The sequence below is a fragment of the Magnolia sinica genome, chromosome 19 (genome assembly GCF_029962835.1).
Source record: "Magnolia sinica isolate HGM2019 chromosome 19, MsV1, whole genome shotgun sequence".
Taxonomy (NCBI): Eukaryota; Viridiplantae; Streptophyta; class Magnoliopsida; order Magnoliales; family Magnoliaceae; genus Magnolia; species Magnolia sinica.
Window position 1 is genome coordinate 43,436,305 of NC_080591.1, and position 20,479 is coordinate 43,456,783.

The window sequence follows — 20,479 nt, forward strand, 5'->3', positions numbered from 1 at the left end:
ATTGTATTAGGATCTAGAATATTATCCATAGTTTTTAAAACTAGAAACATGTAGGCAGCACTGTTTTGTGCGTAAACTATAAATACACAGTCGGTCGTTTTAGGGCCTCACTTTCTTTTCTTAGTTTTAGGGCCTAACTTTCTTTTCTTAGTTTTCTTAAAATATTTGGTTGAATTAAATAGATTATTGAAAATTGAGAACCAAAAAGAAATTAAGATTTGAGAAAGAAGACTTATTGAATTGAGTCGAGGCGTGACTGAGTCACTCAGCTTGAAATCGAATTTGCTCCCCTTAGAGAGCATCCCAAGTGCAACAGGTTTCCAGAGAAATCGACCTCCAGGATACAATGACTATGACCCAGTGCACTCACTACACACGGGCTCGAACCACTTGCAATTTAATCCAAAAGTGCTGAGTTAACTCAGCGACGAACTCGGTAATTAAAATGCTTAAAACAGAATATCAGAGAGTGTTTTTTATAAGAGAAGGATTTTCATATTTGCAAACATAAATTGAAAGTCTTTATATAGACTCTGAAGTGGTGTATAAGCACCCTTTACAAAGGGTAGGTCCATTTGGTTTAAACCCAACAGATGCGACCAACCGGAACAAACACACCTCTCCAGTGTAAAATGAAAAAGTACAAGTGCGAGTACACTCTCGCAAATAATTCCCACGAGTACACGCACACCTCACCCGCACCGTCACCCGTGCCCATGCCCTGCCCGTCCCATCCCGTTGCGTCATGCACGAGCACATGGACATGCACACGGACACGGACTTAACTCAGACTCGGCTCAGCTCGGCATGGCATGACACGGCTCGGCTTTGCGCACGCGCGCGTGTGGTCAATAACATAGATTAGAGCTATTGGCATAGCCCCCCCCCCCAGGACCAAATTTACATGCCCCCTGAATGGGGCTCAAGCCCAAGACAAAAAGCCTATCTTATATACAAGAGAATTTGCTTTGTCAAATCCGATGTGGGACAAAACCCACAATCCAAAAACACTAAAATTTAAATGTGGAGGGAAACCACCAAAAATTTAAAAATCAAATTTTAATATTATTTTAAAACAAAATACAACAAACCCTTGTCCATATCGTGGCCATTTGTAGTTCCTATCATGCTCATCCACGTGTCTATTTGTTGCTCTTGTATAAGTAACGCTCGCTCACTATGGTTGGGCTAAAGTAGGCCAAGTGGATCCAATTGGAGTTTAAGGTCATTTCAACCTAAGGGTCTTGAAAGTCCTTCTATTTTGCTGTTAAGAATTTTAACCCAAGGGACAATATATCGCTTTACTATATGCCAATGTTCAAGAAGCCCATTATTAAGTTCTCCATATAGAAATTTTCTAAAAATATATTTCCAAAAAAACCTTTTCAAAGTATACTTTTATTAAGTAGTTGTTTGTGCGTGGCTTTTACCAAAAAAAAAAAGAAGTCATAAATAACTTTCAAATGCACACTTTCCATAAACAACACTCCATGAATAACTTTCCATAAAACCTTCCATGATGGACATGCTTTCTTAAAACAATGCATGTATAAACTAACTTCTTCACATGGGTGCAATGATTATGATTTTCCTAGAAAATTCAACAATAATAAAATAATTTGAAAAAAATAATAACCTTGTTGAAATTTTAATGATTCTACGAGGCTTCTTAAAAAATAAAAAATAAAAAAATTAATACTTACATAATGGCATGGAATTTCGAGTAGAAAATAGTGTGATGTAAGTTCTCAGGTAATTTCGATCCTATAACTTGGAAAGTTAAATTTTGGGTTATGATTTAAACCAACTAAAATGCTTTCAAAATAATATTAATTCTAGAAGGGTTAACTTATGAAAAAATATTCAACAATCTCCAAAATTTCAACATCCATGTTTGTATACCTCATTCTTTTCATAGTTTTAGTTGTTCGGATTGAAAATTTAAACAAAGGTATAATTCAAACAATCCAAATAGTGCAAATCATCTATTTTTCCTAAATAAGCAACATCTTTACAATATAGAATAAAGAACAATAAATATAAATTAAATTAAAACAATGTGGGGATAGCTTATTCACATTACATGGAATTTTTTATTTTTATTTTTAAAAACATTTAGAAAGTATAAAGAATTTCTCACCTTATTTAAGTTTTAAAAATAATAATAATAAACTTTTCTTCCTTTTTTCTTCTTCTTCTCCTCCTCCTCCTCCTCCTCCTCACACACACACACACACACACACACACACACACACACACACACATTTGAATCCAATATCGAGCAAGGGCGTTGGTTAACATAGACAACACATGCTGTTGTTTAAGATTTCTTTTTTAATTTAACAATGTCAATGCTTTATATATGGTACTTTTGCTCTGCCTCCTCTCCTCACAATGATTGTGCACACTTGTGAAAAAGGGGGCCTAAGCCTCTTCCTATAGCTCTAGGTTAAGAAAGAGAGGAAAGAAGAAAAATGCATTTGTCATTTCTAGTAACTCACAATGATGTTATGACTAGTAGGAAACTAGAACCGAGGTTCCATGGTCTACCGTGGGTTGTGTCTCTGATGTAGAGTGGGTTGCAGACACTTTCATTGCAAAGATGGACCAAAGAAAGCCCAACGGAGGCGGAAACGATCTAGACCGTTAGAACCTTAAATCAGTCGTATCTCATAAATCATGATGAATTTTTTAACGTATTATATCCAACCAACCCCAATACATTAGATTTCCCATGTCGGATTTGTGAGATTCCATCAGATCGAAGGTCAAATTTCCATTTTAGTTTCATTTTTATTATAAATAGGGAGTCTTAGTTTAAGTATAACTTTTGATCCTTTGAATTGTAAAAGTCATGCCCAACATAAAACGAGCTTAGAAATGTTAGGAGAATAAGGTGTCACTTACTATTTTTGGCTGAAAACCACAAAGTTTAGTAGGAATAAAAGTCATCTATAAATAGTAGGTTTACTATTTATTGTAAGTCACATTTTTAGGGTGTTTGAGTTGGAGTCTAAGCTAAAACTCCATCTTAGGTTTGAGTTCCTTATTTAAGAGTTATAATTTCATTTTATTTTTATTTTTTATCATCGGTCAAGTTATTTTAAATTTATTAGGAATTATTTATGCTTTTTATCCCTCGTGTATTGAGGAAGCTTTGTGAGGAGTCCAGAGAGCTTCATGGATTCGAAGTAGTTATCCCCTATGGGAGATGGTGATCGACCTCATCACATCTCTCCCTACGCGAAGTGGTATAAGAGTGAGGACTCTCCTTGGACAGATGGTCACTAACAATGAAATGGACCAAAATCCAATGGATGGTGATCCAGGAATTTATTATCTATCTAGAAGAATTGAAGCTTTCTATCGGTAGAGTCAATTGACCATGGAAGGATTACGGGCAACCTTAGACAGTATTATGCATCAATTCTGCCATGAGCCCAAGGGGACACTCAACCACTCATGATTATTGTACGTCACAACCCCATTTTTTGTGAAGTGCTTTCAAAAGTAAGTCACAAGGTTATCCCAGATGAGTCGAGCACCAGTGATGAGGACGTTAGTGGTGTCATTGCCCAACGATTTGCCCATAGAGAAGATTAACTAGATTGTGATGAAAGAGACTATGATGTAAGGGTGAACTTTTTAGTGTTAATGGGTTATTGCATATAGACGACTTCCTCGATTGGTTAAAATAAGTAAAGAGGTATTTTGATTACATGAACGTGCTGGAAGAAAATAAAGCGAAGTTGGTTGCGTTCAAATTGAAATCCAGTGCTTTTGCATGATGGGAGCAATTACAACTATGACCTGCCAGACGGAACAAGGATCCCATCCAATCATGACTGCAGATGAGACTCCTTCTTTAATCACAATTCCTCCCAAGAGATTATGAGTATGTGTATTTCCATCAATACCAAAATTGCCGGAAGGGGTTTCAGATAGTCACAAATTACACCACGGAATTCTAGCAGTTGTTAATGTGGAATTATTTGTTAGAGACCAAATCATAGAAGTTAGCATGGTTTATAGGCGATTTATGACTGACAATTCAAGACCGAGTTCAGATGCACCCGATCGGGACCATGAAAGAAGCGGTTCAGTTGGCAAGTAGGGTGAAAACATAGCTTGCAAGAGTCCCTATTCAGTCTTATCCTTTGACTTGGGCCCCCATAACAGGTCCCACATAGGATTCAGTGCAAGCCAAAGGAAAGGAACTAATCGGAGGGTGTCATTAACCTCCTACAATCACAAACCATGACATGGGGAGCGGTCCATCTAGGCCTCAATGTACAACACCCGCAATAGTGGGTCTGAGTAAGAGTCCAAATCCTTATGGTTAACCAAGGCCGGACCATTGTCTCCTTTATGGATAACCGGGCCACTTATCAAACACATTCCCTCAATGCCCTGCAACCCACTTGGCCATTTACGAAGGGTATGTTGAAGGTGAGACAGTGGAAGAAGGCCCTTGATTTCATGAGAATGAACAAGCTATTGAAGAAGGAGTTGGTGACGAAGAATGGTAGGCCGATGATCATGGTGAATTCTTGGTCATGAGGTGGTTATTGTACACTCCAAGGAATGAGGTGCACCCGTAGTGGAACAATATTTTTCACACGTAGTGTATCTTCAATGATAAGGTCTGTGATATAATAATAGACAGTGGTAGTTGTTCGATGTTGTGTTCTGCACTGGGTGCTCGGGCATGCCACAATTGGATTTGCGGCTCCAATTTGAAATGAACAACAATAACCCCTAGCACTGAGGTAGGCAGACACATAGTGTATGATTGGGGTCTGCGGAGATCGGTCGCCTATTCAGCCACTCGCTCAATGTGTAAATTAGATTAGGCGATATTCAGAAGGTGGGGTTCATCCTCTAGTGATGGGTTGCACCTTTACCTTTCATACGAAAGGACTTTTTAAGATAGATAATGAAAATGGGGAAGGGATTCTTACAATCGGTCATGAAGAGTAGTTGTAAAACACCTTTTCAATTAACGAACTAAATCCATTGCACAAGCATAGACTCAAATTACGGCTAAAATTTACCAGCTACTTGATTACCACTAAAGGTTACACTACGAAATGTAAACAGCAAGCTGAAAAGAAAATGATTATACTAAGGAATGTAAATTGCTTGGCAGGAAAAGTAAATGATTACACTATGGAATGTAAATTGACTAGTAATTGAAAGATAATGCTGGGTTTGTTTGGTTTGGTATGAGAAGATTTTCCTTCTTAATTTTCTCTACTATTTATAGCTTTGATTCAGACGTTCTGGATCCTTATCACGTTCCGATGGTTATGTTAATAGCTCTCCATTACTTGGATTATAAATGCTTCTCACGTTCTACTTCCTTCACTTCCTTTTTTACCACTTGTCTTGCGACCATGCGTGTTTGATTGCTTCTCCTTTCACTATGCAAACATTCGAATTCGATCGTCATTCCTCTCGACCACTCTAGTGATGCACGATAACCATTGATACGTTATGGCTCCACTTTTTGAGGCAACTTTAAACATATCTATAGGAAAATCCTTGGGCATAGCATGCGTGCTTGTACAAATTACACGAAACCTATTCTGATTGGTCATGGTGAGACTCGATCGAAATGGGTACAAACATTGCCCCCCTCATTGTTATCCTTTTGGTGAAAAGTGACATTGACATTAAGAGTCCTTATTAATGACATAATAAATGTATGCATGCATTGCTCGGATGTGAACCACCTTCAACTGTTACTTTGTGGTATGTTAGTATCAGTCGTGTCTAATTGATGCGTTGGAGGAACCCCATGCCTACACATGTCTTCTCTAGCCATCTTGCCAAGATCATGATGACACCTCAATAAATGCTCTCTCTCTCTCTCTCTCTCTCTCTCTCTCTCTCTCTCTGGCTATATAAACACTACTTTGAAATCATTTTCCCTCTATGCTCTTATTTTCCTCTCCTGCTTGCGATCTTCTTTCCAAAATTCTTGCTTTGTCCTATCCTCTTTGCAATGGCTGTTTCTTCTTCCTATGCACCTTCATTCGACCAAAGATACATCATGGCCATCATGGATGTACTTGGCAAGAAGTGCAACAAAGGCATGATTTTCAAATCTCCCATGGGCGGTGAGATTCTTTACTTGGGGTCCTGCATTCTTTACAGAGATCACGACTGATGAGATTCATCCTTTGAATCCATTTTTTCCAATCTACCCAGGAGAAGAAATTTTGATCTGACCTGGATTTGTACCTGATGCTGCGAATACTCTAAAGACTCCTCGGATGTGGTTGAAGCCCCTTTAGGATTGGGAAGCATGGTTCATCCAGGTATCTTCCCAATATGAAGAATCATGGAGGAACATCGATATCTATGAATGCATAAAACTCTCTGTTTGAGGATATTTGGCCAACCTGACCCTTCTTGTTGCTCTTTTGGTGTTTTGAAGTATGTTGATGAACACATTCCTATTCAACTATGGTCCAATAATCCTCACTATCAAGGATATCTACCACCTAACTAAACTATTACAATTCAGCATGATGTTTTATGCGGGTGTTGTTTCTAGGAGGCGTAAGGATTTCCTGAGCAAAGTTGCTAAAGCCTACACCAACTTCCTGAAGGCCTACCACAAGCTTGATGGCTCGGTTGATGAGGATGAACAAACGACTTTCCTTCTCCTCTAGATTTGCTAACATTTCCTATGTGTGAGCACTTAGCAAGTCACCACAGAGTATGTTGCTCTGGACGAACAACTTACCCAAGGCCACTGGATCACCCTAGCACCTTATATTCTTGGCCACTTATATCGGGGTCTCTATGAGACTACCCGAAAATGACTGCATTCTGCAGGAGGGCACCTGTGGCTCCTACAGATGTGGTTCTTCACATACTTCTGTCCAACCCTTTTCCATCACACCATCCATAAAGGGAAGCCATACACTTCCTTCAGCGATCAGTTTCTCTACGGTCTCCCAGAGAGTCTTAGGGTCAAGTAATACCTCCATGGCCTTTTCCATCTTAACAAGACTAAGAAGGACCAGTCCTTCATGCCTTTCTCAAAGGGAGAGACATACGATCTGGGATGGCTCATTGGGAAGTACGAGCCACATGATGAGTACTTGGTCGGTTGGTCACACCACCCCTGGGCCAGTTATGTTCTTAGCCGAGATCTTTCCTATGGAGGAATGATCGAGTCTAGCAAAAATGCTAAGGTCGAAGTCCAGTAGTATTATCCATCATTACTTTCTCGACAACTTAGCTTCATACAGTGCTTTCCATGCCCTCTCACCCATAAATCCTGCAACTAACATCCCTACGACTGCATCATAGTGACAGATGTGGAACTCTACATGTCTCTCAATAACACGTACCGCAAAGAGGCACTTGCTTTGGTAGTACTCCTAACTTTCCCCAGGTGATGGATAGCTTCCTCACGTGGTGGGATCTCCATTACACCAGGTTGCTGGGTATTAAGAGTGCGACCATGCTCATCAATTAACTCATCTCCTAGTTAGAGGTGAAGAGCAAGAAGAGAATCGTTGCCCTACCATCATCTCCCTCTACCAAGAAGACGGCGAACAAGCCGAAATCCAGGTCGACTGCTCCTTCTCCTGCTCCAGTTCCCACGACTGAGGTTGTTGTCCCAGCAAGCTAAGAGGTCACAGAGGAGAATTTAGATGCTCTAGAGCCTTCCCATGAAAAAAGATGGCTTTGAAAAAGATCTAAGACTTGGGTGATCTCTCCGGTCAATCTCTCATTCCAACGCGTCAGTCCTCTCAAGCCACCCTTAAAAATAGAGGATTGACCATTGCTAGCATCATTTAGGCCCCATAGACCATCAGGTACATCCTTGGTCGAGGCCATAGCTGCTTTCGAAGCATATTTTTTTTAAAAAATATTGGTCCGGTCTTATAGTCGCAGATTATTTGAACGAGATTAAGGAGGGCCTAAAACGGCATAAAGAAGCACATTTTAATAAATGCCAAAATAACTGGTGGCAAGATAGAGAGGGGTTGAATAATCCCGATCTTCCTTTCAATGAGAAATATCACCCTCCCTATCGTCCTAATCTGCCACCATTCCCCACTTCCACCCAACCATTAGCGACCATATTAAGAAATCCTCAAGTCATTAGAGGTCAGCAAGTCGTCCACATCATTCAATCCGACTTAGGTGGAGATTGCTTGCTCGTATATATGTTTGCATTAATTTTCCTCTTTTGCATCCATTAACTCTTTTATGTGTTTCTTGTAGTTACTCGAGAGCTGACACCTGCTGAAATGCAGTTGGTTATGGCCTAACCACAATAATAGTAATTAACAGCAACAACAACAACAACAACAACAGTAATACCAACAGCAGCGGTAGTAACCTTGGCAGTCACGGTGGTCCCCGAGCCCTTGATTACTGAGATCTTAGCTGTCGGTCTGAGTCCTCCTGAAGTCAGCAATCTTCCTGATGACTCAGAGTATATGATATAAGTTCCCCCCAGTCTTGTGCTAGTCGCTCAGAGTGAGGTCATGATGCCTCCCTCTTAGCCCTTCATTGTGAAGTTCTCTTCTCCATTACTACTACTCCCATCACCCGTAATGGTCAAGGAGATCCTCACCTCGACCAAGCTTGAGGTTGTAGCCACCGAAGAGGTGGTTGAGGTGATGGTCAAGGCCGAGGTGGAGACGGTCACATGCACTTAGGTTGAGGTCGATGAGACAGCTTCGGCCAAGGTCAGTGAGCCAACCGCGATCGAGGTTATTGAGGTTGTTCTGTGTGCTACCGCTGAACCTGCCACTGTTGAAGTCGCCGAGACCACTCCGACCGATACTGTTGAGCCTTCCATTATAGTCGAGGCTGCTTTTCTCCAAGATCTTCCTTCCTAAAAGACCTAGATGGATAGATGACTACAGCTAAATCCCCTTCTCCTTCCCATAATTTGCAAGATGTAAGAGTTAAACTCCAAGTTCTTTTGCAGAAGGGTTTAGAGGCATCTATTAATGTCGCATCAGTCGAGACACTCGATCGATTAGTCAAGATGTATTGTGTATTCTCTTGAATGGATCCTGTTCTAGCCAGCAATATGCCTGTCCTTTAAGAATTCTAGGGATTGCTTAATACCTGTTATCATGTATCATCATTGGCGGTCTTGAGACCAAATAATCCATGGCCATGCTGAGAGGATTTCTACATGGGCAACTGTTTGGGAACTTGAGGGCAAGAACACTATTATGAAAACTTCCAAAGTGGAGCTAGAAAATCTAGAAGTTAGGATTACGGCATTGAAGGCAGAGTTGACTATCTAAAGTAAGAGTACACTAAGAAGTATGCAAAATACCTTCAATATAAGAAGGAAGTTCAGGATTTGGCGACCACTGTGCATTCCCAAGAGGCGGATCTCAGTCGACTTCTTTAGTCTACAGCTAAGAAAGAGGCTTCACTGCAAGTAGCCAAGGGGGACTTGGAGATGGCGAAAAGCTCACTACGACGATTTTTGAGTGTAGAATTTTGATTGTAATGACTCTCTTTATATATGATGGTTGTTGAGCCATTTTTATCCTTCATTGTTTCCCTATTTTTCCTTTTTGTTATTTTATTTGCCTCATTTGTTGACGTTACCGTAAAATTCGAAAGGCATAGCCGATTTTCGAATTTCATGACCTAACCAATCCCACGTTCCTAACAGCCAGGAGCGTGTGACGATATTATCGACATGATTACACCAAATCGTGGGTGTCGAGGATGCCTATTTAAACAATGTTTGATACTAATTCCGACTCCACATCATCATTTCTTTACTGTCTCAATGGCCTCCAGTCCTTCTGTCCTTATCGTAGTTGTTGAGTCCTATTTGAAGGAAATATTCAAATGGGGCTTGAAGGAATATTCACATTCCACCTTGTTGTTCGATGCCAATGGTTTTGCAATAGATGTTTCATAAGTGGCTGAATCAGACACTACGCTCGAAAAGCTTGTCCAAATGTTGAAATGCTTATATGCCACAGAGGATTGGTATTGTGAGCTCACTTTTAATAATTGGGTAAATTCATCATACCTCCGGCAGCAAGCTGCGACTAAAGAGGATTCTTCATAGATGAGCCATAAATAGGAACTGGCTTGGTACAAAAGATTGCAATGTGCCCAAGCACACCAATTCAATCAGACCATGTTGAAAATGTTGTAATCTTACTGGGCTAGGTTAATGGAGGAATTGGAGGAATGAGATTTAGCCTACTATGCCAAGGAGATGGGTGTCCTAGAAGACCTTACCTTCCTGAATGAATAGATTGCCCTGTATTAACTTATAACACTAAGAAAGCGGCCGAGGGTGAAGTCTCTTTAACCGCCATTTGTGTCGACTAGCTACTTCATCTCTTACCACTCGTCATCAAAAGATGGGCTAGCTGGGCTCCATCTAAGGAAAAGGGCAAAGCAGAGATGCAAGCCCTCGAAGAGTTTGAGGGGATGAAAATTTAGGCTACTCGACCGCTTTTAAACTTTATGTTACTGTTTTTCTTTTGTTCTAATGCAGTCAATGGCCGATAAAGTAATGAATAAAAACTTAAGGGAAAGGATGTATTTTTATTTCAGCAATGTGATTTGACTTCGATAGTGCCTTGGCTATCGGCCTAGCCTTTATATCCTAGTATGGATGCATAGTACTTACCATCCCTTATACGTGCATACCAAACCTCAACCACAGTGGCAGTACCACTTCTTTTGAGGAAAATCTATTTATTTTGCTACATTTCTTACGATCCTGGAAATGACTCATTGCCTTAACCTTCACTCTCGGGTACTCAACTGTCACACCGGACCCTACGCACATTAATTGTTGAATTTCCCTTCTATAAAAGCACTCCTTAGATTGCAAAATGCACCACGAATGATCTCAAACCATAACTTCATCACCACTATTTTAGCCTTCATGGATTTCTTCTCTCTATCAATTAAAATCATAGAAGAAATATTCGAAGAAGGGATCGACTCCTTCCCGCACTCTTCCTTTTTGCATGATCCTCATCATTCCTCAGGGATGCTTCTGATCTTCCCAAGGATTGTTGGCTTCCCCAGGAGATATTGAATATTCTTTCAGAACTTTAGCAACTTAGAGAAGAATACTCCGAGGCTAATAGAGAGCTCAAGCGCTGCATTGCTTCTTTATCACCGGCTCATAGTGCTGAATGTAGAGCCCTGCCAGCCCACCATGAAGCAGCTTGGAAGAATTGGCTACATTGGACTCGTGAACATAATTTCAATGAGGAGATGTTGTAGTCGCTGAAGCTCACATGCAACAATCTATCTGGCAACTTGGCCGAGACCCATAGGCTTTACCCGAGCCATGATCGGCTAGAAAATGAGGAGTTGGTTGCTTTCATTGAGTCCTAGATAACACTTAACCAGGACTGTGTGAAATCCAATGAAGCTGAAAACGGCCGATTTGGAGTACATGGCCATCGACCGTCATCTCGCATGGATTGATTGCTCCTCTATAGAGCTTGTGAGCCAGCGCGCTTCGTGGACCGAGAGGCAAAGGTTGGCGAGCGAGGCGAAAGTCTCGGCCACAAATAGATTCGAGTAGCTCAAGTCGGCTCATTTAAGGCTTGACCGTCTGACCTACCAAATTATTTCCCCCTTTTACCCTTTTTTTCCTTTAAAGTATTTTGATTACTATAATTAACTAGCCCTTGCTTCATGGCTTTTATTCAAATTAACTACTTATTTTACTAACTTTGCTCGGCCCGATTCCTGATGACTTTCCACAATGAAGGGAAGCAATATTTCAAGAAGCAGACATTTATAGGAGCCCTTGCAATCTTCCCATCCACATCCTTAAGGACATAGGCTTCTCCCTTGAGGATTTGCTCGATAACATATGGCCCTTCTCAAGTAGGAGACCATTTCTTATTTATTTCTTGGTCTCTTTGGCCGATAGGCAACACCATTTTTCAGACCATATCGCCTATCCCGAAAGCCTTTCCTTTCACTCTTTTACTATACACTTATGTCGACGACCACTTTGTTGGCAATGATTGAGTGTAAAGCTCTAATACGGACCTCTTCTAACTCCTCGAGCTCGGCCAACATTGCCTCCGTGAACTCTGGAGGGGTTAGTTGAGCTTGATATGTAGTTCGTAATGATGCGACCACAATTTCCAAAGGTAGGACTGCATCTTGTCCGTAAGTTAATGCAAATGGAGTAACCCTAGTACTAATACGGGTGGCGTTCTGTAAGCCCACAGAGCCTCGGATAGTTTGGTATGCCATTCTTGGAAATTTTCTTAAATCATTTTCCTTACGACACTCTTGATTACCTTTTTGTTAGCCTCAGCCTGGCCGTTAGCCTGGATATAATAAGGGGTCGAATGCAGAATTTTGATACCATATTTATTGGCCATTGCCTGTACTTCTTTGGCCAAAAAAGCCACACCTCGATCCATGATAATGGACTTTGGTATCCTAAAACGGTGGATAATATTAGTTTCAATGAAACTAATGATTTCTTTATGGTTGATTTTTCTCATAGGCTTTGCCTCTACCCATTTGATAAAGTAATTAGTTGCTACAATGATGAATGAATCCATGCAAGATGAGGGTGGTAATTTGTCCGATCAAAATGATTGCCCATCCCCAGAATAGCCATGACATTATTATGGGATGTATCTCTGTTGCAAGTACATGTTGGATCGGTCCATTCCTTTTGCATGCTTCACAGCCCTTCGCGTATTGGATGTAGTCAGCCATCATTCTTGACCAATAATAGTCATAACACTTGAGCGTGAGCTTAATCTTTCTCCCAGCCTAATGGGCACCACAAATCCCTTCATGGACCCCTTCCATGAGTAACACAACTTCATTCTTTGATAAGCACCGAAGTAAAAATCCATCAGCTCCTTTTCGATACAGTTCATTATCGACCATCACATAATTTGCGGCTAACCTTCATATACTCCTGTCAGTCTTGGTAAGTGAGCTCTGCAAATAACCCATGAAAGGAGCCCTCCAATCATCTTCCTCTACTTATATTTGGCACACTTCTATCTCATTCTCTCTTTGAAATACAGAGGGTAAGGATTTTCTTTGGACGACGATCGTCTAACTGGTCGATCCTCACAAGGCTTCAAGTCCCGTGGCTAATGTGCCATTTCGTTAGCATCCGCATTATGCATATAATACAGATCTAGGATACGTGGGGGAATTTCTCCTCAAGATTTGAAGGATGGTCAATTAAAAAGTCAGCTATAGCTTGACCTTTCATTGCTTTCTGTGGCACGTAATGTAAATCAAATTCATATAAAGCCAACACCCATTTGCTGATTTAGCCACCTAAATTGGCCGGTTTAACATACATTTCACTAAATCGGTAACTATTATTATATTTACTCTCTCAGCCAATAAGTAATACCTCAACTTAGTGGCTGTGAAATACAATGACAAGTATAATTTCTCCATGGCCGAATATCATCTTTCAACATCGAGCAATGTTAGACTCAAGTAATAAACTACTCGCTCCTTTCACATGTCATCATCTTGTACTAAAAGAGCTCTGATAGACTTTGCTGAGGCTGTGACATATAACTTAAGTGGTCAATCTTTGATAGGAGGCATCAATGCAGGCGGCTTCATTAGATATTCCTTAATTCTATCGAAATTCATCTGGTCTCCGCTTCCCAAATGAATTTGATTCCCTATTTCAACTTCAACAGTGGAGAGAAGATATTAGTGTTGCCTGCATAGTTAGATATGAACCTCCTCAAGAAATTGAAATGGCCCAAGAATTTTTAAAACTTAGCCTTGTTTCTTGGTGGCCACGCATTAATCATGGCTTGGGCCTTATTTTGATTGACTTCAATTCCTCTTGGATGCACTAAGAATCCCATGAAATTACTGGCTGAGACCCCAAAAGCACGTTTCGAAGGGTTCATTTTCAATTTATGGAGCCTCATCCATTTGAAGGACTTGTGCAGATGGGCTAGGTGCTCATTTGCATTGGTCGACTTGAGCACCACATCGTCCACATAGACCTCCATAAAGTGGCTGATCATAGCATGGAAAATGGCATTCATTGTCCTTTGGTATGTGGTCCCTGCATTCTTTAAACCAAAGGACATCACTACCCAGCAATATGTTCCCAAAGGCCCTGGACATCTAAATGCCATTTTCAATACATCATCTAATGCTATATAAATCTAATTATATCTAGAATGCCCATGTAAAAAAGAAACAATCCCATATCTAGCAGCCTAATTAATAAGCTGATTGGCCACCAGTATGGGTTATTCGTCTTTTGGCATAGCCATGTTTAGATTTCTAAAGTCGATACACACCCTTAACTTACCGTTCTTGTTAATCACTACCACCACATTTGACATCCATTCCACATATTTAATTGGTCAAATGAAACTGGCTTTTAATAGTCACTCAATCTCCTCCTTGATCTTAAGGGTGACTTCAGCCATCATCTCCCTAGGCGGCTACTTGTATGGCCAATAACCTTCTTTCTTGGGTAATCTATGCTCAACTAGGAAATGATCCAACTTTAGCATTTCATGGTAATCCCACGCAAAGTAGTTGATGAACTCTGAAAGTAACTTTGTTAACTTCTCCTTCTCAGGCAGTTACAACAAGTTTCTTATGAACGTTGCTTTCAAGTCATGATCTGTCCCTAGGTTAATCTCGACCAGTAAGTCTGGACTTGCGGTCGAATATCCTTTTCTTCTTTTGATGCTTTTTTAAACATCAAATTATCTCCCTTGGCTAGTTCTTGTAACTCGGCCAGATTCACAAAACAACGTTGATCAGTTTCCTTTAGGCTCTCTTCAAGCCTCTTTATTATGGTCGCGAAGTCATCCCCACTCACTTCATTCTAATCATGGAACATCTTCGATGATGCAATGAGAAGCCGACCGATAGAGGACGATGTCCTTTGACCGAGCGTCATTGGATCGGGTAACCTCCATAATAGCTTGCACAATGCTGTCTGGGTTCTTAATGAAGTATCGACCACAAAAAATGGTAATAAAACTATTTTTGTACCCATGGTCAGATCGATTGGTATGACACCGTGCATGTTCGTGGCATGGTCAACAAATTTTTAACGGTCACCTTTGAGGGGATTAGATTAGCCATAGTCTTTCCTAACATGGCCATCATTCTCTATGGTAACAAATTTACTGCAGCCCCATTATCAATCAGAATTAGGGTAACAAAGCAACCATTGGAGTGAGCTAATATATATAATAGCTTAAGGTATTGTATCATGTCGCTGGTTGGTTTGTCGATAATCACCCTTTCGGGTGTACCCCGGGTCACAACAGTGACCATGTTAACATGTGATGTTTTGTCAGCCTTATCTTCATTTTCTTTGCCTTCTTCAAATGGGAAAGAAGCATGTTGTATGATTACCAGAGGAGCATATTCTTCTACATCCCCAGGCATTATGTTTGGTCTAGTGGGCCATGCCTGAAACCTAGACAACAATGTGAAAACCATATTACAATGAAATGTTAATGGCAATAATGAACCAAACACAATTTTACCACCTGAACTTTTCCCCTCTTGTGTTTTCTTCAATCTGACTAGGATATTCATCGTCCATGGGTTCGGCTGAGATATTATTAGGTGAAGGACTCTTCAGAGTGTCAGTGGTCGACACAAATTCATGGGGTAGCCATTCCTCTATCAAAAAATAGTCTTCTCTGAGATTGTCTAGCAAGTTATCAACAGTATCTTCCTCTTCGAGGTCCCCTGACCGAGACATATTGTTAAGGGCCTCTGGGTCTTTCTGTGTCACAACTAGTAGCATAACTTCAACCATGTTTACTGTCAATTGCTCATTGAGAATGAGATCTTTCTAAAAGGGACGGGGCATTTTAACTTATGGTTGAGGGAGTGTCCCTCCCCCTTCCATTTTCCTTCTTACAGCAGTTCTCTATTCTACCACCGACGCTTTTGGGTCTTTGTCAAAGCTTCCAATATCGTTGGAAACTTTAGATGAACAACTTATTTCCATATTCCCTCTTGTTTGGTAGGATCTTTGACCATCCTTGACAAGGGTAGTCCCCAACGTGAACGGTGATTGGAGGCCGATTGTATTGGCCAATAATGATCGAGACTGTTATTATGATCCTCCCTTCTCTTTCTGGAGGTGTTTTACGACTGAAATGTCATTTTTCGAGCGCATCGGTTGTAAACTCGAGGACCTTGATGTCTTCTTTGGATGGGGATCGACTGATCATCTTAAGGACGAGGAATACAGTAACGTCATTGTGTGCTCCAGTGATCATCTGAGTTGAGATCAATCTTCAGTTTTAGACAATCCCTCACATTGGCGGTGACCATGTTCACCTCCATATTAGCTGGAAATTGATCAATATCGATCAACATTTCCTCCTTATCCTTTTTTGGGAACTTCAAAAACCCATGGTCGATATGGTCCTGAATAAGGTTCATGAAAACAACACATTTGTTAGTCAAGTGGGACCAAGTTCCATGCCACTTACAATACTCGATCCTCTGCAATTCATCATCCGAAGGTACTTTATTTATGCTAGGAATTTTAATAAACCTTTCAGCCAACAAGATATCAAATATTTCTTCGGCTCAGGTGATATCAAATATATACACCCCTCTAAACCTTTTGTATGGTCGGGGCGGTCGACTCCGCTTTGACCAATGAGGAACATACCAATGGCTTCTTAGCCACTACATCAACAATTGCAATTTCATAATTAGGTTAATTGTAATATGTCCCCAATGACGAATTCATTCGTGTAACCCCTTCTCACAGGAGTTCCTCATAGTGAGAAACCCTTTTAGTTAGATCATATATTCAATAACTTCATGCCTATGAAATTTTTACAGAGCTTATATTCCAGTCTGTCTTGTGTGAGTTGCAAAAATTTAGCCTCGGTCATGACTACTTTACACGGCTCTTTGCCTACTTGAATCACATAATATAACTCTCCCATGATTCCCCAGGAAACTATCAGAAACGTGCGTGATCGACCGTGGTTATCTCCCTATTTCTAGAGAAGAATTGAGCATGGAACTTCTCTTCCAACTCCTATCAGGTGTGTACTGAATTTGGCAGTAGGTTTGAATACAATGTGAAGGCCACATTGGTCAACGAGTGACCGAATAACCATAACTTATGATAATCATTATTGGTGATTTCGCCACTCTGCATCGTGAAACGACCGACGTGTTCAGTAGTCGACTGACTAGGTTCACCTGAGAATAGGGCAAAATCTAGTCGATAATTTCTCGGCAGTGGATGTCGTCGATTTACCCATTCGGAGTAGGGTTTATGATACATAGGGACGGTGTTACGGCTAAGCACTTGGCCAACAACTTCTTGAACAAGTTATATTATTTAGTCTCGGTCAACCAGCTAAGGTTCTACAACTGGCGGATGATCTGAACCAAATTGGTTAAGATTATCAGGGAATCTAAGGCCCTACTATGGATTGAATCCAGCTGGCAGTCCATGATTCCTATTATCGGGTGTAAAATTCCTAACCACCTGCTCAAGTTGCATGATCTCCATAGGAGGTATCACATTCCTGACCTCTGGAGGAGGAATCGATGGTGAGTGGTGTTGCAAAGGCGGCATATGTGGCAACGGAACTACGTTACCAACCGAGCTTCCATTGGCAGTGTGTTGTGGTGCCAACAATGTTCGTTCTGTTATTACAGCCAACAATCATTGCATGGCTTTAGTCTGACTGGCCATGTAGCGATTGGTGTTTTCGGCTTAGATGCGGAATTGCTCACCCTGAGCTCTTCCGTATTCATGCACCATCTGGATGCTCATTTGAACATTCCAAAGTACTATTGACACTTCATTCGGAAGTACAGCTCGAGACGTGGATGGTCCAACCAATCTCTGGTCAGGTTAGTATTTAGATTGGACGCCTCTGGAGGCGCATGGACTAGCGCATCCTCCCTTGGAGGTGGTGCGGTCGGTGTTGAGGGTTCGATCCCATCAGTTCGGGCACTTTTCCTCTACTTTTTTGGTAAAAGTTGGACTGGCAATTAATAGAGAAGGTCCCACCTGGCGTATAAGAAAATTGATTGATGTTGTTTTCTGCACTGGGTGGGCGGGTGTGCCATTATTGGATCTGCGGCTCTAATTTGAACTGAGCAATAATGACCCTGAGTGCTGAGGTATGCAAACACATAGTGCATGACTAAGGTTTGAGGAGATCGGTCACCTATTTAGCCACTGACTCGATGTATAAATTGGATCAGGCGATATTCAAAGGGTGAGGTTCATCCTTTGATGATGGGTTACACCTTTGCCTTCCGTATGAAAGGACTTTTCAAGACGGATAATGAAATATGGAAGAGATTCTTATAGTCGGTCGTGAAGAGCGGCTGCAAAACACCTCTCCAGTTGAAGAACCGAATTTAGTGCACAACGGTAAACTCAAATTATGGCTAAAAGTTACCAGCTACTTGATTACCGCTAAAGGTTACACTACAAAATGTAAACATTAGGCTAAAAAAGCAAATGATTATACTAAGGAATGTAAATTTCTTGGTAGGAGAATTAAAGGATTACACCATGGAATGTAAATTGACTAGTAATTGAAAGATAATGTTGGGTTTGTTTGTTTTGGTATGAGATGATTTTCCTTCTTAATTTTCTCTGCTATTTATATATTTGATCCAGACGTTCTAGATCCTTCCCACATTCCGACAGTTATGGTAATAACCCTCTATTACTTGGATTATAGATGCTTCCCATGTTTTACTTCCTTCACTTCCCATTTTGCCACCTATCTTGCAATCGTGCAAGTTCGATCGCTTCTCTTTTCATTATATGAACATTCGAATTCGATCGTTATTACTCTCGACCACTCTTGTGATGCACGACAACCATTGATACGTTATGGCTCCACTTTTTGAGGCAACTCCATATATATCTACAGGAAAATCCCTGGGCATAGCATGTGTGCCTGTACAGATCATACGACACCTATTCTGATTGGTCAAAGAAAGATTCGGATAAAATGGGTATGAACAACAGTAGTGAGAATATCTTCTCAAACGTGATGGTGGACATGTTGTGGCTATCTACAAAAAATCAACCTTCCCCTTACTCGATTGGCTGGATAAAAAATGTAAACAAGACCAATGTAACTGAACAACGTCATTCCAAACACGGCTGATTTTTAACGCATTCCCAGTATATAATGCATGTCATATCTAATAACTAGGTCAGGATAGGCACAACTTTACCCTCCTATATATCCTATCACTAAACCTAGGTTAGGTCAGACCAAGTTGTTCGAGTCCATCTAGATTATAATTGAATGGGTCACGTTGGTAAAACTTGGGCTTCTCGAATTTTTAAGTGAGATAGGTCACATCTTATGATATTGGGTTGCAAGTCAGTCAAGGGATAATTTAGCTAGTTTAGTTGATGGGTTGGGCTCGTACTAACCACCACCTGAACACGTCGACCAGTTGCCCCCAATCATGTGGTTGGTGAGCGGAATAGTCACAAAACATATAAAACACTGAAATATTGATGTCATGCGATATGAGATGATGCATTGCAATATATAGGTCAACTAATGTAGTTATAGGTTGTAGAGTAAGTAGCTATTGGTAGAGCATCCAGAACAACTAGGTGTTGTGTGCCCTCCAATTTCCCTTTTTGTTTAACCAAAATAACAAGTAACATACATAAGGGTGCATATTTTTCACTTAGATTTTAGACCGAGTGAATTGTGTTGAAATTGGGAGCTAAGAATCCATTTATAGACCAATAATACACTTATTAGAAAGATATTCGAATGTTGACACATCATTGTGACAAAACAAGGATATATTGCATAAACAAGGAACTCTGTGATTTTATTTTATTTTGTGAATTTTGATTCAGTTTCTTTAATAAACTATCTAACAGGCAAATGGAATGGCCAATCAGTTCTCAGAGATGTCGGACGTGGAAGAAGTGTACAAGCTAGCAGTTGGAGAGATAATTTTATGGCTTTCTACATGATTTTACTATTGAACTGCAGATCATAAGATGATAGAAATATGTTGTTGAAGCATTTTATTACGCTGTAGAATTTTTGGTTTCTTTCTTTCATATTGCACAGATATTTAGCTATTCTATCACTACAATGTTTTGTATTTAAGTGGAGGATTTAAGGAAAAAAGGTAACGATTTTGAATTTTACGTTCTTTGCATAATCAATTGATGACCGATAAATTCTCAACTTCGTTCTGTGGATTGATAGCTATTGTGTCTCCATTATGGCCTGAACCATCAAATGGTTTGGAGGCTATGCTTTACACTCCACAACACGAATTAATATTGAAAGGATGATTCATGCCATCACCATTTGTAGATGAATTTGATATACGGAATAGAAAATTTTCAACGGCTCACATTCAACTCCGGATATCAAAGGTGACAATATTCATGATTAAAACATGGCTATTGAATTCTAGCTTAGGATGTTGGTCCAATCGG

General features: G+C 40.5%; 1 protein-coding gene across 4 annotated transcripts in view; it reads left to right on the forward strand.

The window, feature by feature from the left end:
* The window catches only part of LOC131235413 (transcription factor bHLH95), an 80,768-nt gene extending 60,581 nt beyond the window's left edge, over positions 1 to 20,187 (forward strand). For 2 of the 4 annotated variants that reach the window (XM_058232589.1, XM_058232592.1), the window contains one exon: positions 19,907 to 20,187. In XM_058232589.1, the coding sequence (XP_058088572.1) occupies positions 19,907 to 20,028 (122 nt within the window). In that variant the 3' untranslated portion in view covers positions 20,029 to 20,187. The remainder of the gene's footprint in view (positions 1 to 19,906) is intronic. The other 2 variants (XM_058232591.1, XM_058232593.1) reach the window with 1 other exon arrangement.
* Positions 20,188 to 20,479: the final 292 nt, after the last annotated feature.